This window comes from Parasteatoda tepidariorum, chromosome X2, assembly GCF_043381705.1.
Source record: "Parasteatoda tepidariorum isolate YZ-2023 chromosome X2, CAS_Ptep_4.0, whole genome shotgun sequence".
Taxonomy (NCBI): domain Eukaryota; kingdom Metazoa; phylum Arthropoda; class Arachnida; order Araneae; family Theridiidae; genus Parasteatoda; species Parasteatoda tepidariorum.
The window spans coordinates 41,467,198-41,493,795 of NC_092215.1; the positions used below are offsets into that span (position 1 = coordinate 41,467,198).

The window sequence follows — 26,598 nt, forward strand, 5'->3', positions numbered from 1 at the left end:
CATCACCATTTTTAATAGTTTCTCTCCACTTTCATTTTAAGATCACAGCACCACCTGTTATCTAAAATTTAAATACCTGTAAGTCAAATTTTAACATTTCTACATGGATAATCTAAGTCTGCATTAAAAATTAGAGTTTCCATCTATGATTTTATTTAATTTTAAAACAGATGTTGAATATCGATGTTGATCCTATTTTGAGTTTACAACTGCCAATGTTCAACTCCGTATCCTTGTAGTTTAGAACCTAACCCAGAAGACGAGGGAACTCCTGAATTCAAGCATTGAGTGAAACTAGCCTTTGCGGAGAACTTTTTGATGGAACTAACCAGCATTTGCATTACATGGAGAGGAAAACCACGAAAACATACGGTTAGCCGGGCAGCAAGGAGACTCTAATCCATGACCCGTCTGCCACTAGGGATATTTTATGCCAACACTGTGGTCGGTGCGAGCCGGATGCAGAACTCATATCGACCAGCCATCTCTGGGATCCGAACCTAGGTCCACTCAGCAGCGACTTCTCAGGAGGCGAGTGCTCTATTCCTTTAGTCGCCACGACTCCTATCTATGACTTTAAAGCTTTCACCACAAGACTCCCAGATAGGGAAGTTTTGGCTTGAGTTTAGTATAGTTGAATGCATCTTTTGAAAATAGTTAACATCTGTATTTTTGTATGTTTGATACAATGCATATTTTTTAAAAATAATTTACTGTTTTCATGCTTTTTCAAATAACTTGTAGAAATTGTTTTTTGTAATAAAAGAATTATGTTACTATGTTATGTTACTATGAATTCTATAATATAATATTGCCGGGTAAATCCGTAAAGTTTGATTAAAAAAACAATATTGTTCTTTTGTTTGATATGAATTGTATTTTTGCCTGAAACTATCAAAAACGTTAGAAAACAAGTAACAAATATCTGCTAATATGCATGTTAATAAATTGTCCAATAAGATAGATTTTGTGCTCTGTAATCGCAGTAGTTAATATAAATCTTTACACGTGTTGAAAAAATTGAAGTAAAAATATACATATCAGGAATCGAAAATTTGTAATTACAATAGGAAACAATTAAAGCCTTTCTGAAGCCTACCGAATTACTAACAAGCAAGGCGAGACTAAAAATATCAAATCATGTTTTGAGGAAACTGAGAGGAGGTTCATACCACATTTAAATTTATAATGATTTCCGGAACCCCGGCGTCATTCGATTTTTTATTTTGTGTTTTTCCTCGCTTAAATATTAATTTTTAATCCTTAATATGCACTGTTTTTCATTTTTAATAACGATAAAAATATATATAAAGATTGGTGATTAAGGAACATCTTGTTTATAATAAAGTACACATCTGAAAATTTCTATATTATCTGTAAAGTACTCTTGTATCTGTAAAATATATAATTAAATATTTAATCTTGTATATAATAAAGTATAAATTAAAAAAAAAATTTTTTTTGAATCTGTTTAAAATGTCAAACGGAAAAAAAATACAATTCATTTTGGGAATCGTTTTTTAAAAGGAGGGAATTGCTTTTTATCTGAATCTCTAAGTATTTTAAGAATATTGAATGTCTGATTAAAGGTACAGTTTGGTAGTACAAAAGCAGGAAGTAATTATGAAAACGACATTACTTACTTAAGGTAAGAAAATGTGTAAAGGTACAAAATAAAAGGATGAGGGGTAAATTAGAATCCTAAAATGGAATTTATTGTATGTCGAGTTTATTGATAGAGCTACCGGAAATGATTATACTACGCGACACATAAATAACATTGCATATTGAAGGTAAAGATATCAAACGGTGCTATTTCCGAATTTTGACGAAAAGTTTAAAAGAAAGAGGCGACAAAAATGAATTAAAATTCTCTAGGTTCCTGGGCGCAGTAGATCTTATTGTATTCATTCAAAGTAGATAAATCGTATTGATTTGAGTTTAATGAATAAAAATATGTCTTGAAAAGAATAAATAAAGGACTTTAATTTAAAAAAGTGATAAAAGGTAAGAAAAGATTGGTTTTAATTATTTTGATTCGAAACACCTCATCTTTAAAACATTACAAGAATTTTAGCAGTTAGCTAATTGGTTATAGGAAACATTGTGGTGTATAATTTATTATGCACACATTTAGAAATCCCTTTTAATTTTTTTCTAGATAAGTTTCATATTCAATAATTTTTAGAAACTAAATTTTAGTTTCTCATAGAAAAAATTTTTAGTAAAATTACCGTTCTGTATGGTAATGACTTTTTTTGTAAAAACAAAACCAATAATTCTGGTTTATAAAAGCAAAATATTCGGTATTTCAACCAGTCATTTGATAGTTTTTCTGTTCACAAGGTAATGTGGTTATCAAATATATAGTTCCAATTACCACACATTTAGTAAAATTACGAAATTTAAAAGTAAATTTCATAACAATTAATTATTAATTAATAATTTTGAATTAATAGTTGTTATGTCAAGCTCAAGATGAAATTATCAAATTTCACCACAATTACTAAAGTTTATCACATTATATTATAGAACCATATTTTATTGTTAATTTTGCTAAAATTATTTCCATAGCACTTCAGTATAAATTACCGAGCTTTTGGTGTTCCCATAGAGCTAGAAATACGATAATTTTACCTTTTTTTGGTAGTTTTGACCATACATTTCTTTCTCAACATGCAAAAAGTATTTTAAAGACAAATTGTTTAGATTTTAAAATGAATAATATTATAAACCTTAAATTTTAAGAAAAATACAAGAAAATGCTCAGTTTTTAAATTATGTCAGAATAGTTGTTCAAGTGTTTTACGTGAGATACATTAAAAAGGGAAAATTTACTGTTGTTTAATCGATGCATAATTTGCATTTTAAAAACATGTTAATTAAAAATAAATGTTAGATAAATAAATTAAAAGTAGAATCATTGTATTTAAAGCAAAATACGAAATTATATTTTATTCTAAAATTATACAAGGTCAGTTTCTTAAATGTTTAATGCAGGATACATTAATACAAAACTGAATAGTAAATTTAACCGAATAAATGGTTTTTTATACAATGCACTAAGATATCATGATAAAATTACAAAATTTTAATGCATATCACAAAATAATGTTTAATTGTTAATTTTTCCAAAATCAATACCAAAGTGCTTCGATAAAAATTACAACGCTTTTTGATATTCTCAGAGAGCCAGAAACACGTTAAAATTCACCAAATTCTTATAGTTTTTGGGTTTTGACCATACTTTTTTCTCAGGGTGCTTTTGAAAGTTTCCCGCAAAAGGATTATAATTAGTTTTCGCTTTTTTTATTATAGACAAACGATTTTAGATACGATTTATCAATTATCATAGCTTTAACCTCTATTGTATTTCATCAAAACTTGAAAGTCTGAAAATTAAAAGAGAACACCACTAAAACTATTTAAAATTGATTTTTTAAGGTAATGCTTAATTATAATTTAGGGGCATTTTGCATTGTGTACAATCTTGAAAACAATCGCGCGAAATATTGTAGCCCTTTGTTTACTTTATTATTGTCCTCAATTTCGGCAAATATGTTTCAAATAATAAGGTAAGAATTTAAGTGCATTTTGAAAGCGTGTAAGTTAGAAGAATCAAAGCCCCACAATTTATTTAACCTAAATATACCCGATTTTCAATTATTCAATAAAAATTTGTTTACCATTAAAAATTATCGTCAAATCAACTGTAAATTATTTCTTCATTTGCATCTAAATGCATAATCTATATCAGTGGTTTCCAACTGGCGGCCCTAGGGCCGCATCCGGTCCGTGAAACTTTTTTTTGTGGCCCACGAACTAAAATATATTAGTTGTCATTTTTTTGCGGACAATTTTCGTAAAAAATCTATATGGGTTTACAATATTTTTCTTGTTAATAAAAACCTAGTTTCTGAGAAATTTATCATACCAACGGTGCAAAAAAAAATTATTTCTCAGGCTTTGCATCCAAGAAAATATTTAGTCATACATAAAAATAATCGTGTATGCTGCTCTTTTTTATTTCATTTTTTTGTATTTTGTGAATATAATTTAGCATGCGTGTATCAAAAATTTTCTCGAAGAAATTCTCCGATTTAACTTTTTGAAACCACTCATTTTGGACGAAAATATTTACACACACATTTGTAAATTTTAAATTTAAAATGTAAATATCTATTCTCTGGTGGTTGCAGCAGACAAACCTCAATTTTGTCATTGAACATTTTGCGTGCTATTATGTAAGTTTTAATTTTTTAAATTTGCTTTTAAAATTTTATATCTTAAGAATTAGATATCTGTTGCACATTAATTGTTTAATACATGGGTGCACATTAAAGTTATTGTAGCCCCCGAATTTTTTTTATGTGCAATTAAAATTTTTTAAAAATCTACATCTTATTTTAATTTGCAATTCAATACTTTTGTTTTGTACAACTTGGTAAAAATCTGACATTAATATTTAATGTTCCTTCAAGCATAAAAGAGTCCTACTTAAAATTTTGATAAAGTTGGGGCCCGCCATTTGATTTGTGTTTTTAATTGTGGCCGGCCTCATGTAAGATGGAAACCCCTGATCTATATGGTATAAAAAAGTTCTAAAAAATCATAATTATAATACACTTACATATAACTATTTCATGACTTTTAATAAAATATTAATATGATACTAAAGATAAATAAATTATATAAATTTTTAGAGTTAGGGATTTTAATTCCCTTATAAAATGCGTGATACATATTTATCCATCGAGTAAGTAAAATTGCTGATCATAATAATTTAACTTAAAATTTATTTTTTGCCTGTGTTTAATAAACGATCTTATTGTCAATAAATTTCAGATTTCTATTATTAAGCAAATGTAAGTTTGCTTTTGTAATAAAGTTACTTTTGGTAAATAGTGAAACTTAATAAATAGAAATTTTGTCTAGAAATTAAAGATACTGTAATAGACAACAGATGCATTAATTAATAGCAATTAATTTATATCCTAATGGAATTTGATATAAAAAAAGCTGTTTTTCTTTAATGTTTACTTGCAAGAAATTACTACAATTTGAAAGAAAAATGGATAAATTCGCTTTCAGTTTTTTTACAACTTAGAAAATATTGCTATTAGATTATTATTTACTTAAACTGCAACTTAACAATGTCTTCTTTTTCTATAAATTGAAAAAAAAACAACTCTCTTTAAAGAGAAGATTTTTATGCTACAAACTGAGGTTATATATAGCCTATTCTCAGAGAAAAAATTTTGGATTGCAAGATTCGTTAGCTTTTGAGTGCTCTATAATAGTGGACTACTAATTGTAATTGCGTTTCTATTTAAAGATAATTTCATTTGAGTGAAAATACTTACTCTCTTGAGTAAGCAATTTGAGTAGCTTAGCAAATTTGTAATTGAAGCGTGTAGGAATAGCTTATAAATTTTTCTTTTAATTTATGTTTGAGTTATGTAATACAACACAAACAGAATTATTTGGATTTTTTTTGCCTTATTTTGGATTTATTCGTAATTATTCAATCATGATCGTAAATTATTGCTGCTTGTAATGAAGATAATAATTGTATCTCAAATTATTGATATTTTCAATAGTAAATTATGATTATTCTCGATCACAATAATAATCGCAAACTATGATTATTGCAATCAGGATTACAAGTAGTCATGATTGCACTAATCATAAATAATGCATCATAAATTAAGCATTAATGATTACACAATTACAATGATAATCGCAAATTATGATTATGGCAATCACAATTATGATTACAAGTTACTAATTGTAAGTAATCAATTCATCTTGTCAAACACTGCAACAGCTTTGACTATTCTTCTTGTTAGAATTCATTCAAAACATTCAGAAACACATTTGAAGCATATTTCCAGCAATAAATAATGAAAGAAAAGTAAATCAGAATCTTATCTTCATATCTACAATCCATTTTCAATCTTATTTCCTGAACAAATCAAACAATCGTAGAACCAATCCCAGTTTTATTAATAGCTCATCCAAAGACGTTTTCGGCGAAGATACAAGAGTTGCTTTCTAACAAGTAGACGAAAGCAAACATTTCTTAGAAAATGCTCGTTCTGGTCTCGTATAAAATGTGGCCATACAAATCGATGGTGCTAGATTCGTGCTAGACCCCGGTTGTGCTTAGCTGCAAAAAACCGAATTATCAACGAGATGTCGCTCCTCCACGAAAAACAAGTCCGTGTTCTGAAGCTGTTTGAACGACTTAATGTTGCAGCTACAGGTGAAAATATCCCAACTGATCAAATTGATCCTCGTCTTGTAGGCAAAGTAGGACAATTGGCTAGCAATGCTTTCTTCTCCTGTTTCTTGCCTGAACATTTGGAAGAAGCACGAAGGCTCGTTGAAATTTTCTACAGTAAGTCTTTTTTTTAATTACAAATAATTAAGACACATATAAAAGTAATTTTGATATTTTGGCTTAAGATCATCCTTATTAATTTGTTCCAAAATTTCATTATAATAAATTATTTTACCATTATTAATTATTATCTCTATAAAAATTATATCTTATATTAATTGTATATTATATAAGAGGTCTATATAATTACCATATCTCTATATAAATTATTTAATGAATTATTTTGCTTTTAATAAACTATTTTACCTTTAAACAACAAAATAAGAAAGAATAAGTCTTTTAAACAAAATTTAAATTTGCTTAGTTTACTTTTTGAAATTTTGTTAAATTATTGCACTTATAATTAATTTTATTAAAATATCTCTTCTAAAAATTTTAATCATATAAGCATATTTATAATAAGATTAGATTTTACTTTTCGAAGCTATTTTTTAAAAAATTTTTCAATTAAAAATTTCTATGCGTCATTACAATTGTAAAGGATAATTAAATTTAAATTACTTTAGCAATAAAAAAAGGTTTTTCGAATCTAAAATTATTTTATTAAAATGCAATTCAATAATAATTATTTATAAACGAAAACTTCTACTAATATTTACAAGAAAAGTGGATTATTAAACTTTAAATAATTGCACTAAAAGATTTTTAATGAAAGCTATTATTTATAAAACTGTCTTAAACTGTAATAATATATCTTTAAAAAAATTTAAATCTTGTAAGTTATTTTTTTAAACAATTTTTCAATCAAAAATTTTTAGGCATCTTTACAATAATAAAGAATAACTCACTTTGCAATAAAAATATTTTTCTGATCTAAAATTATTATATTAAAGTATAATTTAATAAAAATTGTTTATAATCAAAAATTTCTACACATATTAATAAGAATAATAAATTATTACATTTAAAATAATTTTACATAAAAAAGTTTTTTAATAGAAAGTTATTATTTTTAAAGTAATTTTAAAAAATAAAATTAATTGAAAGTACCTAAGTATACTGATCACAAAAATTTTGGATTTTTTTTTAGGTTCATGATTGTTTTTATTAATAATTATTTCATCTAAAGCTTATGATTAAATTTTCAGCAGAAATTTTTTAAACAAAATGTTCTAAGCACTCTTGCAAAATCGTTCTGTTATTATAATTAAAATGTTTTATAGAAAAATCTTTTTTTTATATTGAAAATGTCCAAGTATATTTTATCAGTGTAAAACTATTATCTAAAACTCATTCTTTTTGTTTTGTAAATCGTTTTCCTAGTAATGAATAAAATAAAAAAATATATCGTTTATAATTACGGCTTATTGCAAGTTTTAGAGTTCACTGTATTCTAAAAATGAAATTTAAACTTCAAGTTTATGAATTTAGCCAGAGGAAAGTCAATGACTTTTGAAAGTATAAACTTATTAAGTACTAATTTTAAAAATATTAATTGTAATAACAGATTTCTTTCTCTAGTTTTAACTTTTATTTGATAGTTATAGCAGAAAACTAAAAGTGACTTTGCCCTTTGTGTCACAAATTGTTAAAGTTAATTTGAATTAACTAACTCTCAATTTATAATATTTATTTATTATAAATTGAGTACATATGAATGTTATAGATAAATAATGTATATAAAATATTTTTTAAAAAATACACTAAAACTGTCCGAAATCTTATTCCATCAAAACTGTCAAAAAATCAAAACCTTTCCAGTTAGACTTAAATTATTTCACAATTCAAAATTATTCAAATATTTTGAATTAAATAAATATGATGATTCTGAAATTCCTTCTAAATTCTAAAGTGAAAAATAGTTTATTTAATTCAAAAACGGTTAAGAAGTTCAAAAATATTGTTGTTGTTTTTTTTTTCGTTTGTATAAAGTTTTTGCTTTCACACCTGTGTTATAATCTTATTGTTCTTTGAAAAAGTGGAAAAAATAAACTTTTCAAACTTTAATACAATATGGACAGCTTTTTTATTGCGTGGTGATATTTTGCAATAACCTGAAAGTAATAAACCAACAAATAAACCGTAATACATTAAAATAATAAATAGTTTTGACCACAATAAACCATATTAACCATAATAAAGTGTATTAACCATCAATAATCATATTAACAATATTAAACATATTAAAATGAAACAAAATTTCATTAACTTGAAGTACATGTAATCAAAATAAGTTCTTTTCGATATTCGATATAGTTCACCCCTTTTATATGAATTTTAAGGTAAAATGGATTTTACAGATTATGCGCCCAAAGTGCCAGTACTTTAAATCGTAATTTGATCCATAATTTGTTACAGTGTTAGCTAAAAAGAAAACGGCAAAACATCCTTCATTTATCCCGATGGCAATGGGATTGACTCTTGATTCAATTTGCCACTGACAAATATTTATATCAAAATTTTGGTCTGTATAGGCTGAGAGCAGGTTGTTACTCTGAAATAACTGAATTCAGACCCGAATCACCAGTCTCAGAAGCTTTCCATATATCCCTTAAGCTATCCCTATTAAATTTTAATTGTTATTAATAATTTTAATTAACCATGTTTTATTTTCAGGTGCAAAAGACTTTGATGATTTCGTTCTGTTGGCTGAACAAGCCCGTACATTTGTAAACTCAACTTTGTTTGCATATGCTGCTGAGGTAGCCATCTTGCACCGACTTGATAGTAGAGGAGTCATTGTTCCACCCATTCAGGAAGTATTCGCCGATAGGTTTGTACCAGCTGATACTCTCCTCAGAGCATTCTCCATTGCTACAACCAAGCCAGTTGGAGATGAGGTACGATATCAAAACAATATTTTGCTTCATGGTTTTTAAGATAGTAGTTTTACGGCTCAATACTTATGTTATGTTATATCACTTAAGTTTTCAAATTGAAACTTAAAAATTCTTAGATTTATATACAAAAATTATAAATATTAAGGATCACTCATACCATTGGAGTCTAAAAAGTAGGCTAATTTTACTATTTTTTCTATACAAAAGAAAGATTAAGGGTTGCTCGAACCATTGGAATCTGAAAAGTAGACTATTTTTACAATTTTTATTTACTCAGAAGTTAGGGCGTTAACATTTATTTAAAAAAAAATTAGAAATGCGGACTAAAGAANTATTTTGCTCCGAAAGTATAGAGTAAAAAATGCATACATATGATTCTTTAAAAAGAAGTTGAAATCATGGATAAATTAGGAATTTTTTACAATATAATCATATTTAAAAAAATACATCAAATTAAGATAATGTGCCTAATATATTTAAATCTTTTAGAAAGAAGGCTAAAAATTTAATTTTTAGCATACTGATGTTTTCAAAACTTGATTTCTCTTAATTCTTAAACCAATTTATGTATTAAAAAATAAAAAAGAGTGGGATAAATTCAAATTGCATATCAAAAATTATTTGATCTTTAATGTATACTACAATATAATAGATCGAAATCTGAAAAACAATTCGGAGGAAATATGTTATCTGTAGGCAATCATTGCTGTATAGAAGCTTAAACGTCTTTAAAACTTTATCTTACAATTAAAGAGTTCGATGGAATATTTCAGTGATTTTTGAAAATCCGATTTAGGATGTATAGAAGCATCAAGAAACTATTAACCGGAAGCATACGTTTTCATTTGAAACCAAACTACTTCAAAACTTATTAGAATAAATTCATCTTCTGCATTTATTGCCAGCAATATTAAAGGTGGTGATTACATGACACCCTAAACATTCACTGCTTTTTAAATAGAATGTTTGTTTGTTTTTTTGACTAAAATTGACGCTGCATTTTAAAATATGTTTTTCTCGAAAATATCAATCTAGAATAACGTCATCGTTGATGTTCATGCAATCCTTAACGTTTTGGATCCAGAATACAAGATTGCATATCACAGAGTAGATATTGGAGCCAATGCTCACCATTGACATTGACACGTTGTTCCCTGTTTTTAAATGGAACACGTTGACAGGAATAGCACGCTGTTCCCTGTTTTAAACATTCCCTATTCTCTTAAATGTAATGTTTTTTGTTTAAAAATACATTCTGTATTTTAAAATATGTTTTCCTTAAAAATATCAATTTAGAGTGACGTCATCGTTGATGTTCATGCAACCGGTAACGTTTTGGATCCAGAATACAAGCTTGCATATTACAGAGAAGATATTGGAGTCAATGCTCACCATTGGCATTGGCACGTTGTTTATCCATCCGTCTATGATGTCAAATTCTTTGGAAAACCAAAAGACAGAAAAGGAGAACTTTTCTACTACATGCATCAACAAATGTGTGCCAGGTATGAAACAACTAGACAAAATTTATCAACATAATTTTTTTCCCTTAAAAATTCAACAAGTGAGACGTTTGGTTCCAAAACCAGTCAAACTCAATTTTTTGAATCAAAAACGCTTAACTTCGCAACTAAGAAAAAAAAACTGAAAACTTTTAAATTGATTCAGAAAATTTTTGAAAAAAATTTTTTCTTTTTGATTTTCGAAAGAAATAAAGCCATTTTTTTGAAATTTAAATCAATTTGAAAAACTAATAATTTTTATATAGGATTTATTCTTTTACCCTTTTATTTTAACCAACTTTATATAAATTATTTTTACTTACTTAAAAATTAGCTTTAGATCTATTTTTATATAAATTAACCAAGGCTATTTTAAATTAATTCAATAAAATCAAAACATTTTTATTTTAACCATTTTATCCTTTTATATAATATAAAAGCACGTAAATAAATAAATGCTGAAAAATTAAAAATTTCAAAATTATTAATTTTGTCTTTTATTACTAGATGAACACCACCTAATTTGTTTCAAAAGTAGTTCACTATTTAATTATTATAAAAACTGATATCTTTCATGAAGATATCTAAGAATACTTATAAATGCTTTTCTATTCATAAACACCTATCAAAGTTTAAAAGTATTTATCACTGATAATTTTTGTTCCCTTATAAAATTTCAGAAAATGAACTGAGAGAGGCTTTCAAATAAAACATCTGAGATAAAAATGTTACAGGACTACAAAACAAAAAAATTATGCTTCAAAAGTGAATCTAATTACCATCAATATGTTACATATAAATATTAAATAATATTCATAACACCTACTAAAGTATAAAAGCAATGGTGATTGATAATTTTTGTCTACCTTATAAAATTTCTGAAAATTAACTGAGAAGGTTTTCAAACAAAACTTCTGAGATGAAAATGTTACAGGACTACGAAACAAAAAATTTATGCTTCAAAATTGAATCCAATTATATCAATATGTTACATACAATAATATAATAATTATTATAATATAATGAAAATGTTACAGGACTACAAAACAAAAAATTTATGATTCAAAATTGAATCAAATTATATCAATATGCTACATACAATAATATAATAATTATAATAATTATTATAATATAATAATTACTATAATATATTAATTATCATTTTTAGGTACGATTGCGAACGTTTCTCTAACGGTCTGAACCGAATGGTACCCTTCCATAACTTTGAAGAACCCCTCGAAGGTTATGCTGCCCATCTTACCCATATTGCCAGTGGACGTCACTATGCTCCACGTCCAAGTGGTTTGGCCATGCACGACATGAGACAAGTAGATGTCCAGGACATGCAGAGATGGACCGAACGTATTTTGGAAGCCATCCATCTTGGAAAGGTAATTGATGCTGAGGGAAATGATATCGCTCTTGATGAGGAACATGGTGCAGACATCATTGGCTCTTTAATTGAGTCTAGCTACGACTCCAAGAACAGGCACTTCTATGGCAACTTGCACAACTGGGGACACGTCATGATGGCTTACATCCATGATCCTGATGGTCGATTCAGGGTAAGATTTTCGAAATCAGTCTTAAATAAGCATTAAAAAGTGAGCACTTGATATATAACTAAGAAACCTTGCTTTAAATTAAATGTCATGAAATATTTTTCTTAGGAAACACCAGGTGTCATGAATGACACAGCTACCAGCTTGAGAGATCCTATTTTCTACCGATTCCACAGATTCATTGACAATGTCTTCCAAGAATACAAGAAAACTTTGCCTGTTTATGACAAGGATAACGTAAGTTATGTATTTATGATAAATCTTTGAATTACATAATTTTCCGGATCTGTTGTAAAAGTATCCAAGAAAATTTTATTTAAATCAGAAGTACTTACTTAAGACATGAAAAGAGTCTTAAGACTTAACTAACCGTACTTACAATAATGAGAAATGTCTTAACTAGCGCCAATGTTCAATTACTATCGCCAAGCTATAAGCTCTATCGCCAAAGAAAGTTTAAAAAAAAACATAATTTAAGTGCCTTACACTTGAAACAATGCGAGGAATTTAAACTATATACATATAATCTTACCCAGACGAATTATCTGAGCTTTAGAACAGACAAATAACTTAAATATTTTAGAAGTTATTAAACTTTTTTAAAAATCGCCAATTTGGTGATATTTTTCCACCTAACTTCCCTGCTATCCAGGAAAGAAACTGGCTCACAAGTGTTGAAAATAAAAAGCAGTAGTAGAGTGGCAGAAAATAAAAGCAGTGGAGTAGAATTTAAAAGAAGGCACTGGCTCACTCTGGGCTGTCTAGCCAAATAGGATGATATATATATATATATATTTAAATTTTTAGTGAGTAAATTTACAAGTCACTTAAAATATGATAGCGTTTTCTTATAAGTTTACGGATTATCTAAGATTCTAGTCAAAACAATTTTCTACCTAAATAAAAGTCAGAGTTTGGCTGCGGAGAATATTTTTGTGTGAATCAACTTGCTTTTAAATCAAATATTAATCAGATTTTTTAGAGTATATTAATTTTTTTATAGTTTTATAATGGTGATTTTACTTGCCTTTTAATCAAATATTAGTTTATACATTCAAAAAAATGTCTTAAATTATTTTGCAGACATTAGAAATAGTTTAAATACCATTATTAAAAGAATAGATCTTAAAATTTGTCTTCTATAACACTAGCTACAATTCTTTGACATAAACAATTTGACAAAGGTTTTCTATTTCATATTTACTCAACATTTTGACAGCTTAAAAGTTTAGCTGTGCTATATTAAATAATAAAATGAAATTTTGACTTCAATCAATCTAGCTGAACTTCCCAGACGTCTCCGTCACTGATGTCACTGTTAATGCTAAGATCCAGAATGTTATCCACACTTTCATGAGAGAAGATGAGTTGGAACTTTCTCACTGCTTCCAATTTGGAACACCAGCTTCAGTCAGAGTAAGTATCATGCGAATGTTTAATCCAAATAATCGATCTCGAAATATTTATATCGATCTTGAATATTCTATATCGATCTTAAAAGTTCTATATTTATACAAGCAACTACTCTCATGGAAAAATTTAAACTATAATATCGCTTCCAATTTGAAACACAGTACTTGGAACTTTAATATCATACAAATTTCTACAATTTAATTAAAGGGTATAATGAATCATGTTTCAGTTTTGATAAACCATTTATAAAAACGAAAGACGTATTAATCTGCATAATAATATGGTTCATTTTACTAAAGTTGCATAAAGTTTGCTCTAATATTTTTGATAATGTAATTTATACTTTTTGACTGAAATAATTTAATATGTGAAGGCAATTGAAAAAAACACTAAGGTACAACGCTTTCTTTCTGGTGCAAAGTATTTTAGTTAAGTCTAGAAGTCTAAGTCTATTATTATATATAAGTCTAAGTCTTGAAGCGTTTGACTACTCAAACAATAATTGTTAAAATATTTATCTAATTTCTTTATTAATATTTTCCTATACGATATCTTCTTGATTTCAAAGTAATAGTTACTAATTTGCTATTATTTTTCCCATTTATTTAATAATAACGTAAAGAAAAAGTATTTACGTTTATATTAATTACAAAAACAACTAATACTGTTATTTTTATTTATACAATTTATTAAATATTTAAAACATTTAACAGAAACAATTAAAAACAACTAGAAAAATAGAACAACTAATAGAAACAATGGTAACTACAAATATAAGCCATCTTTGGCCTTGCTGCAACTTCATTATTTTTTATTTTCCTCGTTTGTGTCGACTAATTTTCACTTCCTATATTTCTTTTTGTTTTGAAAGCTATTAATGCTATAGTGCTCTGAAATAGTCCGACTGAGTTTAATTTTTATTTCATTTTATAACCGTCGTTGAACAGCCGACCCAATTTTTTTGGGTTTAGGACTACTAATGTTCACCTACGTATCCTTGTAATTAAAAACCCAATCCAGAAGACAAGGGAACTCAAGGGATCAAGTATTAGGAGAAATATGTCTTCGTGGTGGACTTTTTGATGGAATTAACATGCATTTGCTTTACATGGAGAGAAAAACCTCGAAAACCTCCCACGATTAGCCTAGCGAAAAGGGGACTCTAATCCATGATCCGTCAACCACTGAGGATCTTTTACGTCAGCACTGTGGTCGGAGCAAGCCGGATGTGGAATTCGTATAGACCAGTCATCGCTGGGATTCGAAGTTTAATTTTCGATTTTTTTTAAAAATAACTTTAAACAATATTTGGTTTTGAATTTAGCATGCATTGTTAATGGAAATAAATCGCTTTAATTCTCCCACAAACCGTATAATTAATTCCACAAAATGTTTTTTATGCTACAGCAAATAACAACATTTTCGTTTAAACTAGGCAAGGTACCACCATCTTGACCACGAATCTTTCTCTTACATTATCTCTGCTAACAATGCCAGCAATGCTGAAAAATCTGCAACTGTAAGGATTTTCCTTGCTCCAGAATACGATGAACTTGGCAACGTCATCCCATTGGACGATCAAAGGAGATTGTTCATCGAAATGGACAAATTCCACACTGAATGTAAGCATAAATTTCAATATTTTAATTATATAAATTATAATTTTCATAAAATAAAAGCAGTAATTAAATGCCAACTTCATGTCAAAATAAAAAAAATATATTTTCTGCTCCATTTTAATTAATCTGTTACAGTTTTAGTTCAAGATTCGCAATTTACAGTGGACATAATTTGATTGTTGGTAATTAACGATTATTGAAAATATAAAGAGTTTGTGTTAAGACAGGGTGTATCGAAATCCCCACCTTTAGTATCTATTTCTAAAACCACCGTCAAAAATAAAATGAAAAATAAATACGCATTGGAAGTTGAATATCACCCTTATTGACTATGATTTGTCCGTTTTAAATAACATTTTTTCACCGCTTATACATTCATTTGTGATCCCTAATGTATATACCTTTTTACTTCAGTTTTGACAATATTGTAAAGAAAGTGATTACAGAAAGGCCTGTATAATTTTGAAGTAGTATAAGAATTCTTATCTAATGAGGATTTTTGAATTTTTAAAAATATTAGAAGAAAAAGGATATTTGATGTATATTTAATAAAACGCATTGCAACATCAAAACGACACGATATTCTGGCAAAAAAAGACGGTTGCCTTGCTTTAAAGAGATCATCGATACAACGGGAAAATTTTGAAAAAACGGTTAATTTAATACTTAAAAGTTGATTTATCGCTTGAAAGTTTATATAAAACCTTATTATTATGAGCATAATCAGATTTAACGAAGAAATTTTCCTAAACTTCTTTAAAATTGCAGGTCCATAAACAATGTAAGTTAAAGAAACAATTAAACTACCACCATCTTCATCCGAAAACTCAGTGATAGACGAGATATTGCAAATTTTTCTAGAACCAATAAGTATTAGTGATAATGTATATTGTACCATGCATGTATATTACGTCGAACAATTGCCGAGGCTTGATCACAAAACGATACCAACGATATTCGACAACAAACAGTGTAAATAATAATAAAAAATACAAAAAATAAGCCATTTTTTTAACAATATATCTTTTATTTTTGATGATGTCGGCTGACTAGGGTCCTGTTTGAATTAGTGCATCATCACTGACCCTACGTTCTACTATTTTTCTTTAATGAATATATTTTTACTTGCAGTGCGACCAGGAAAGAACACAATTGTAAGGAGCTCAACCGACTCTAGCGTGACTATCTCATCAACCTACACCTTCAAAGAGCTTTTGCACGGAGAAGATTTGCAAGAAAATCGTACTGAATTCTGCAGCTGTGGATGGCCCCAACATTTGTTGGTACCCAAGGGTAACGACAAGGGCATGGTTTTCGATCTCTTTGTTATGATTTCTGATGGAGAAAAGGATAAGGTAAAAAAATATTTTTTATATATTTTGAAACTTTTATTGCCTCAATAATTTGAAGTAGTTAAAATAAAAAAGAAAATGGCTAAAAGATAATTTTAGCTTTATAGCAAAAAATATTTTTCTTAAAAGATGTTAAACCGACAATATAGAGGTCTGGTAACAGTTGTTATGAGCCTTTTCCGAGAATTCTATATATTTTGAAGCTGATTTTCGCTCCAAAATCATTAAAAAAAACGCTTTATATGTTTTAACAGAATGACTTACTGCAAGAATAAATGGAAAACTAATTTATTAAGTCAACTCTTTCAATCAGACTGTAAAAATGTTGTAAACCTTTTTTTGGAGATTCTATGCATAAGAAAACTGGTTTTCTCATCAAATTCCCTTACATGCCGCTCAACAAGTTTCAACAATATATTATGATCCACACTGCAAGAATAGAAGATTTATTTATTGAGTTAAATCTTTCAATAACACTGATTAAAATAAAATTTTGTAAAAATCTTACTAAAAAATGTATACATTCAATAAGTGATTCTTCCACTAAGTACACTAAAATGTAAATTAGCATATTTTTTATTCATCTCTTTAATTATTCATTAATTAAACATAATATTAATATTTTTATGTATTTTACGCATTGGACTAACAATTAATCTATAAGGCAATGATAAGAAAATGAGAAATCGCAATTTACGAATTGTAACGTCATCAAGTTTAACATGATGATGTTAATGCCGATTTTCTCCCTTGCGTGACACTTAATAAACTTCAAAAATAAAGTTACGATTGACTGCAAGAATAGAAGAATAATTTATTCAGTTAACTTTTTCAATACCATTGTTTAAGAGAAAATGTTGTAAACATCTTTCTAAAGATTCGATACATTTTACAGATGACTTCCCCACCAAGCTCATTAAAAAGTAGCTTTGCATATTTTTTACTCATCTATTTAACTATTCATTAATTAAACATAATAATGTTCATGTTTTTATGTATTTTATGCATTGAAATTGCAATTTTACCAGTAAGGCAATGAAAAGAAAACGAGAAATTATAGTTTACGAATGTAACATCATGTTTAACATGATGATGTTAATTCCGATTTGCCCTTGCTATCTAACATGCTTCAATAATATAATTATAATCGATTGCAAGAATAGAAGATTAATTTATTCAGTTAACTCTTTCAATAACACTGTTTTAACAAACGAAAATGTTATTTCTAAAGATTGTATACATTCTACAGATGATTTCTTCACCAAGTTCACAGAAATTCAGTTTAGCATCTTTGTTACTCACCTCTTCAATTATTGATTAATTAAAAGTTAATTCCTGATTTAAAAAATTCACTTTATGTATTTTTGCTTTCAGGTCGCTGCAACCAGCACTGAAAAACTCTGCAATGATGCCCTGAGTTATTGCGGTGTTATGGATGAGAAATATCCAGACAAACGAGCAATGGGATATCCATTCGACAGAACCATCACTGCTGAAACCCATGCTGAATTCCTTCAACCTAACATGAAACTCACTCACATCACAGTTCGATTCCAGGATTAAACATACAATAAAAACTGTCTTCTCCTGCATAATTTAAGCAATATTTTAAGCATTGGACTTGTAATTTAACCAATAAGGCGATGAAAAGAAAATGAGAAATTGTAATTTACGAATTGTAACTAATTATCTTGAAAACATTAAAGTTCGAAACCCATAAAAAAGTTGTGTTGCGTTTTTTTTTAACTTACCATTTGAAATTTAAGCTATTAACTGCATTTTAAAAAACATGAAAGCTAGTTTCAACTTGGAAAATGTTAAGTTAATTTACTCTTTACATTTGAGAACAACGGTCAAGAGTTGGCAATATCTTGTAACCAAAACTACATGTTAGCAATTACTTCTGATTCAAGATTACATGTAATCAATTCGCAAGAGTAATCAGTTACTTGTAATCAAAGCTAAGTATAACCAACTATGATTAAATTATAACATAAAATTGCAAAATACTGGGCTGTAGTGCTGCTGAAGAAGAATGTGCCTATGTTTATTTTTAAATTTATTTAAAAAAAATTTAAAATATACAATATTCAGAACTGTGAAACACCTTATAATAAAATAGCAAAACTTTTGGAAAACGAAAAAAAAAAAATTATGAATCAAACATTTATTTTTCATAACAATTGTTGTACAAAGATAAAATTTGCAACAATTTTAGAGAAGTAATTTTCAAACAGGAAATTTTTCTTCTGTTTTTATAATATTAACATTAGATATGTTGGTAGAATTACAGATAAATAATTCAAATAAGCATATAAGAGAAAAGCAAATATTTAAAATGACTTTTAAGATAGTGTTACTATTTTTTTAACTTTTAAACATCAATTATTAAATTTATCACAGTATAACTTGGAGGGTATAATCAGTTTAAAAAAAAATATATGTATATAAGAGAGCAGTGATATAAATTACACAAGATTTAAAGGGTTTGCTAGCAATGAAATTTATACAACCAAGTTATGCATTCAATAATTTTTACTCTTAGATGTATACTACTTAAAGAACAAACACAACATTAGGGAGGAACTATTATTATTTTTATGTTGAAGTTACAGAAACAATTTAATTTTTTTGTATCAAAAGATACAAGGCTGGTGAAACACTTTTTCAAAAAATACAATCCAAAATAACATGAAAATGGGGCATAATGTTAACAGAAAAAAAATCTATGCACACATTAAATAGAAAAGTCTTGTGATAAACATATAAAAATCTATTTGTTCGTAATATTTTGCTGTTATTTAAGCATTTGAAAAAGTAAAAGAAATAATTAAAGTTTATAAACATAGTATGCTACACAACAAAGAAAACTGAAGTTAATGCTGAAAAATTAAACAGTTTCCTACTTTTCATATAGAAAAATATTGGTTAAAGCTATATGCTGATATTATTTTAGATCATTTGTTTTAAAGATGACTTTACTTTAACTTTAGGAAAAACTTTAGGAAAAAGGAGAAGTGCATTTGTGTAAGTATAATGGTTCTGAAAAAATTAAGATAGATTACTTTAAAATAATGATTAGTAACATAACCTTAAACGATAATTATTTTACGATGAATTCATTTTAGTTATGACAAAAAAATTTTAAAAAAAGGAAGTATTTTGGTTTTAGTTTGCTTAAAGCCGTCAGCTGCCATACTACTTGGGAAAATCAGTAAAAAGTTTTTCCATTGAATAATTTGTGGGGAATGGCCCTGGTTTTCCACACATGAAAGCAACCAGGTTAGACCCCAAAACGAGTTTGAATTACGCATTTAATAAGAACAAATTATAACTCGTTAAATGATTCAATAAAAATCTAATTTTTTAAACAGAATATGATTTTTTTTTAAAAGTACAACTTTATACGCAGACAATTTAAAATCGTTTACCCATTAATGCATAGCAACTAATTTTAAGGAAAATTTTAAAATATGCATCATAAGTATATTTGCTTGGTAACTTTAATCTGCAAATAAAAAAAAAATTATTTGCATTCAACAAATATTTTGGTTAAAAACAATTCTACTTTTTTCTTTTAATCTTACATAATTTTAAGTTTTGATAATTATTTTGGTATTTTACATTGTGTAGCTAAGTTTTATAAATTATACATCATTTTCAAAAAATGAAAAAAAAAGCTATCAAATAGTTATTTTTAATATTCCAGTTGATTTTACAACATCTGATTTTAATATACTGAATATTATTTAAAAATTATGACATGAGCAGAAACAAAATAATCTTTTTTTTTTTTACATTATGTTTACATTTTCAGATTTCTTTTAAAATGAACGAAAAAAGATATTAAAACAAAAGCAAACTAAACTGAAATATATATATTGAATAGGCTTTGAAATATTATACTGCTAAACATAAACTATAACTCAAAAGGAATTATTTTCAGTGTAAAATATTTTTAACTTTATTGACTCAAACTATAGAAAATTATTTTAATAATATAACTTGTTAAACACTTATATAGTTGTTTCAGCAGTTATATACTTAAGATATCATTTTATTTGAATCAGAATTACTTCATATGAACTTAAAGCTGTAGTTTTAGGGTCTAATATTTTATAATTGTAAAACAATGCATTAAATTTTAAAGCAAAATTTATAAAATGAATAGTCTCTTTAATTACTTCAAAAGACAACCAAACAAGAGTTTAAAGCATAAAGCTTTTCTATATAATGTCACGTGAAGTCAAAATAGAAAACTATTTTGTTATCAGAACAAATGATGTGTTGTATAATTTGCCAGGTTAAAGAAAGAATTTACAATAAAATTTTCACAGACTTAAACTTACTCTAGTTATTATTTCTTACAACAACTTCTTGCTACATAAAACACATTTGTGAAGAATTTAAGTCATACAAATAAAAAAAAACTAATCTATACAAATTAATAAAATATTTTCTTTTATTTCTCATACACATGGAAAAAGCATAACCTAATTACTCATTTTAAATTATATATCTCAATAACACACAGACTATCCAGAATAACTTATTTCTTGGCTTTATTCTGGTTAGCTTTGATTTTTAATATTTAAATAATATACTGAAAAAGCATAGCCAAATTATTCATTTTAATAACTTGGATTACAATAACACAAGAATTGTTAGGAATAACTTATTTTCTGGTTTTATTCTGGTTAACTTTGATTTTAATATATAAATAACACACTATCACAATGTTTAAACTTAAATCAAATTCTTATACACAATTTTTTCCTAAAAACTAGTACTAATTAAAATAAAACTACTCTATGGCTAGATTCTGAAAAATTCACATTCTAAATAGTATATAAACAGAACAGAGATTTACTTTAATAAATCAAAATTATTTTACACCAAATTAATGTGAACAAATATCTTAAGTAATCCCATAATTAAGTTAGGATAGAATTTCGTATGGATAGTATTAAGATTTGTATTAGGATAGAATGTTCTATTCTAATAATTTAAGTGAACAATTTCTTCCATGGTTTCAAGAGATCATTTAAAAAATATAATGTTCTGCTCAAAAATTTTCATTAATGTTACAGCTTTAGACTAGGGATATGATAAAATAGTTTTAACATAGTAGGCCTTATTTCTTTTTTCTTAGATGAATGAGCTCTTTTTAAAAAAATATTGTGTTTACTATGATGCCTAATTTCTGTACATTGAATGATTTTTGAATTTTCCATTTACTACATGATGATTATGATTAATTTATTAAATTAATTCCATATCTTTTAAAATTAGATATTTTTAAAGAAATTATTTTGATGAAATAAAGATGAAAAAAAAAATTATAACATTTTGTACATTTCAGAAACACAATTTTAACAAGTTTAACTGTTAGTGAAACACCAAACTAGTAATTTAAAGCTTTTAGCTGATTTACTCGATAGCAACTGCAAAAGTCCAACATGTGATTATGTATATTTATCTTCTAAAAGATACTAATGTAAACGTTTGACCCTCAAAACATAAATTGTTCTTTTTTATGGAAAATGAGAGAACATATTATAAATATTAGTTATTCTCAGTTAATTTAACAAAAAATTAAACTAAAATCAATCTGAAGTCACACCCTGTAAATCTTATCCGGATTAGTGATAGGTTGCAATAATAACTAATTCAGACAAGATTGTTGATAAATTAAATTCTTATTTTTAGATCTGAATTTAATATTGCTAATAATGTGATTATTCATCATACTTTAGAGTCTCAACTTTAATTGCCATTTAACAAAAAATGGTACTTAACCCAACTATTCTAAACCTGACTATCTTTTTCACAAAAAGTCTGATTTAAATCAAAAAATTAATTGTTTAAAAAAAAAAGAATTGTTAAAAGTTAATAAATTTCTGTGAAGTAAGCTTACCAACAATTGAATTTCTTTAAAGTGAAATATTATTATCAAGACCTTCGTTGTGCTTTAATTTTCTTAAATTTTGTTTAATTCATTGAAGTAACCAAATAAAATTATCTAATAAAATTACTAATTTTAAAGTTCTTTAAGGAAAGAAAGCAAGGGTACACACTAAGCAGTTGCATTATAATTATAATATTAAACCAGTTTGGGCAAAAGTTTTAAAGAAAACAAAACTGCATAAAAAATATCCATGAATAGTTAAAAACCCTTTAACATTAATGCACTTCGGAATATTTTGAATTAGGTTTTGACAGAAAAAAATTATAATAAGTACTTGGAATAGGGTTGAGTCACACCAAAGCCATTCCTAAGTTGCCTATGATGTTGCAATTACAAAAATGTGTAAAATAAAAGCCAAAATTGCTATTTAAAAAACAAAATTAGAAAACTACAATTTTTTAAATATTTAATTCATAATTGTAAGTTTATCAGTGCAATCAATCTCAATGCTCAGATTGAAAGAGTCAACAGTAAATAAGTAAATGAACTAGTAAGTAAAAATTATTTTGAATCCTTAGCAAAAGTTCATTAGTCTAGAGGGAGTGAATCGTACCATTTAAAAAATTTTTCATTAGTTGTTCAGTAATACTTCACTCTGTAGAAAAGTGTAATCTATATAAATACGTAAATAAAACTAAAAATTGCAAAACTGACGGATTCATAATATATTGAAAATGCTCTTGCTCATAAAAATATTTATAAAATAGAGAAATCAAATGAAAAAGTTTAGTAAATAAAATAACAGATGTTAAATATAGAGAGAAACTTGCTTCTGTATCAAAAACTACAGTAAGAATATACTTTGAAATGTTTGTCAATTGTTTTTAGACATTGTTTTTGGTATTTAAGAGTAAGTTACTAATGAAAGAGACATAGCAGTTAAGCACAATCCCAATATTTAAAAAAAATGTGTTTTAATACTTAAAAAAGACAGGTTATAATTCTCATTTTTATAAACAACTAGAAAAAAACGAGTTTTCTGAATAACTCAAGTAAAATATCATTTTGAACTTCTGTAACCAAATCTTAAAGTCATGAAATTGTTTAAGAATGAAATTTAAGACTTTTCAAATGTGTTAATGTATTAGTCACAATTTAAAACACAGCGTAACTTTCACATATACCATAAAACGACTGTTTGATGATAAATACATACTTTGTAAATTGCAAGATAATGTGCATCCTATGCATTAATTAAACATAAATGAACTTTATTTCTGACTGCTCTTTTAATGAAACACATTTATGCTATACTATAAATAATCATTTAAGCTAAAATGAGGCTTACAATTCTTAAAATTAAAAATAAGAGAAATTTTATTACATTTATTGGCACTTTTCATTGCACTTAAAGTGATGATTGGCACTAAAATTTTTGAAGGATTATACAATACCGATAATAATAATAAAAATATAACAATATTTATATAATTTACTTCTGAAGTATTATGTTTTTTAACATTATTGACAGCTTTTTATTCAGAATTTAATTAATCATTACTCAATTAAAAATGCTGTTAAATGCTTAATAATTACATCAGATTTTCTAATAGCTATAAAAAGAATATTGCTTAGCAGTAACAAAAAAAGGAGAAAGAATGAAAAATGGTCATGATTATGTTCAAAGCATGCAAAATAAGCTTTTATAAAAAACTTGCATGTAATTTTCAGAGAACTTGCATAAAAATCATAAAATATACTTATCTGTTTAGATATTGAGTGGCATAACTACTTTAATAGATTTAAAATAGTAATAAGAAGAATTAAAACCAAATTATAATTAATTTTTTAAATATTCTTCAGAGTTAAAATCAACTTAATTACTACATTTGTAGAACCACATTTGTATGAAACACATTTGCAGAATTTAAAAGTAACATCTGTTCTTTATAGCTAAATTATCATTACAAATGGCAAAAAATTACCTTTTAGAACAATATTATTCATATTTACTTCAATTGCAGACTACATACAATTGTATAGGCTTTGGAATGCAAAACTTCTCATTTAAAAATTGTTACAATGAAAAAGCTCAAAGAAGTTTTTTTTTACACCAAATTATTTTATAATTTAGTTTTTAGCACAATTCAGGCATCTTTTTTTAATTATATCTATTTTCAGAATAATTATAAGAAATCTAGGATCCAGTAACCACTTGATATCAAATGTAACTGTAATTTTCAACATATCTAACAACTAAATATGAAACATTTAAGTGAAATTTAACGATCAAAGGTAGGGAAAGAGATATAAATACATTTATTTTAAATTCAATATTTGATTGACAATACATTCAATCAAGTCAACCAGAGGATATCCAATGAGGTGCAATTTCTGTTTAAAATATGATTTAAGAAAATATTATCCTCTGAAATGTGTAATACAAGCTCTAATCAATGAAGGAAAAATAGATCATATAAATGACATGAGCATTTTCTTCCCTTAAAAATGGCAAAAAAACATAAAAACAAAAATGTAAAGCTCATTTAGACAAGTAACACATAATTAAAAATCACCATACGTTATTTATATTTTGTCAAACAAAATGATGGAGAACCAAATATATATATATATATGTATATATATATATATAGTAGAGCGCCTATTATCTGAACTGCCCGGGACCGAACATGGTTCGGATAATGAAAAGTTCGGATAATTGGAAAGTTGTTTAAAATCTAGNAAATTTATATATATATATAAATATATACGTATAAATATATATGTATATATATATATACATATATATATAATACACACACACATATATACATACATATACAAGGCCCACGCTAAGGATTTCAAGCTACTAGCCAGTAAATTAGGCAAATATCAAAGCCAATTTTTGAGTCTTCACCAAATGCAAATCTTACTAATTTTTTCCCATAGATAACTATCTTATGGTAGTTTGTTTCAGGCTCATATTATTTGGACCCGATTCTAATTGGTTATGCAGTGCATCTATCAAAAACTACTGCAATCAAATAAAAACTACTGATTTGTTTAGAAAAATTAATTTTGACGTAATTTTAAGGATTGAGTTAAATATATATTTTTCTTCCCAGTTGAAAAAAAAATTATCTAATAATTTTGCCAAAATACAATAGTATTGTCCATATTTACAATTGTATCCCATTCAGCAAGGTCGTGAATGCTTAGCGCAGGTCCTGATAGATATATAAATATTAAAGAGTATGAAATTTCAGTTCAAAAGGTACTAACCTGACTAATATTTTTGACTGCCACCATTTTCAAAAAATTTAAATAGATTTCAAAATGTTAACAACTGTAGCATGAAGAACTATTTGGTAACCAAAACCATAAAAGAATGTAGAAAGTTTAAAGCACATTTATTTCAAAAAAAATAATTTTAGTAATTAATTAAAATAAGGTTGCCGAGAGGTTTCAATGATTCAAATATCATCCACATATCATTAAAAAATGAAAAATATCCAAAATGTTTCTATATTTTTGAATGTTTGCATACTTCTTGGCATAAAAATACCATTTGTCAGGGTAAAAATATGTAGAGAATGGTGAAATCCAGAGTCGATCATTCTAGTGAATATCGAGTAGTAAGGACCTATAGTTGCGCCCTAGTTGTATTCTGATATTTTCTCCAGACATAGCACATAAACGCTAACTCTGGGAAGAATTAGAATGGTAGTTTGATCTGAAACAAAACTTTCTACAAGACAAAACTTACTCAGCAGGCTTTAAGTATTTGGCTGTTAGTGGTGAGGGGAAATTTCACACGATGATATACATATATATATACATATATATATATATACATACATATATATACATACACATATATACATACACACACACATATATATATATATATAATTTTTAATCAAAAGAATTACTAAATAAAAACATTTCAGCTTTTATTTTTTTCCTGGCAGTGTTATAAAAAAAGCACCAAACTGGACAGAAAAAAGTAAAATACAATATAAAAAACTGCAATTCTTAAGAAAGAAATAATGAAAAAGA

General features: G+C 26.6%; 1 protein-coding gene across 1 annotated transcript; it reads left to right on the top strand.

The window, feature by feature from the left end:
* The first annotated feature begins 6,019 nt into the window (after positions 1-6,019).
* Positions 6,020-18,355, top strand: LOC107440514 (hemocyanin A chain). The gene is made up of 9 exons (XM_043047556.2): positions 6,020-6,400; positions 8,960-9,183; positions 10,480-10,688; positions 11,854-12,250; positions 12,356-12,484; positions 13,529-13,663; positions 15,096-15,282; positions 16,411-16,634; positions 18,006-18,355. The coding sequence occupies exons 1-9, from the start codon at positions 6,196-6,198 to the stop codon at positions 18,192-18,194; spliced, it is 1,899 nt and encodes a 632-aa protein (XP_042903490.1). The 5' UTR covers positions 6,020-6,195; the 3' UTR covers positions 18,195-18,355.
* Positions 18,356-26,598: the final 8,243 nt, after the last annotated feature.

Coding starts and splice junctions, on each gene's coding strand:
- LOC107440514 (XM_043047556.2), top strand. CDS start 6,196: ATGTCGCTCCTCCACGAAAAACAAGTCCGTGTTCTGAAGCTGTTTGAA. Junction 12,251..12,355: donor ATCCTGATGGTCGATTCAGG/GTAAGATTTTCG, acceptor TATTTTTCTTAG/GAAACACCAGGTGTCATGAA. Junction 13,664..15,095: donor GAACACCAGCTTCAGTCAGA/GTAAGTATCATG, acceptor CGTTTAAACTAG/GCAAGGTACCACCATCTTGA.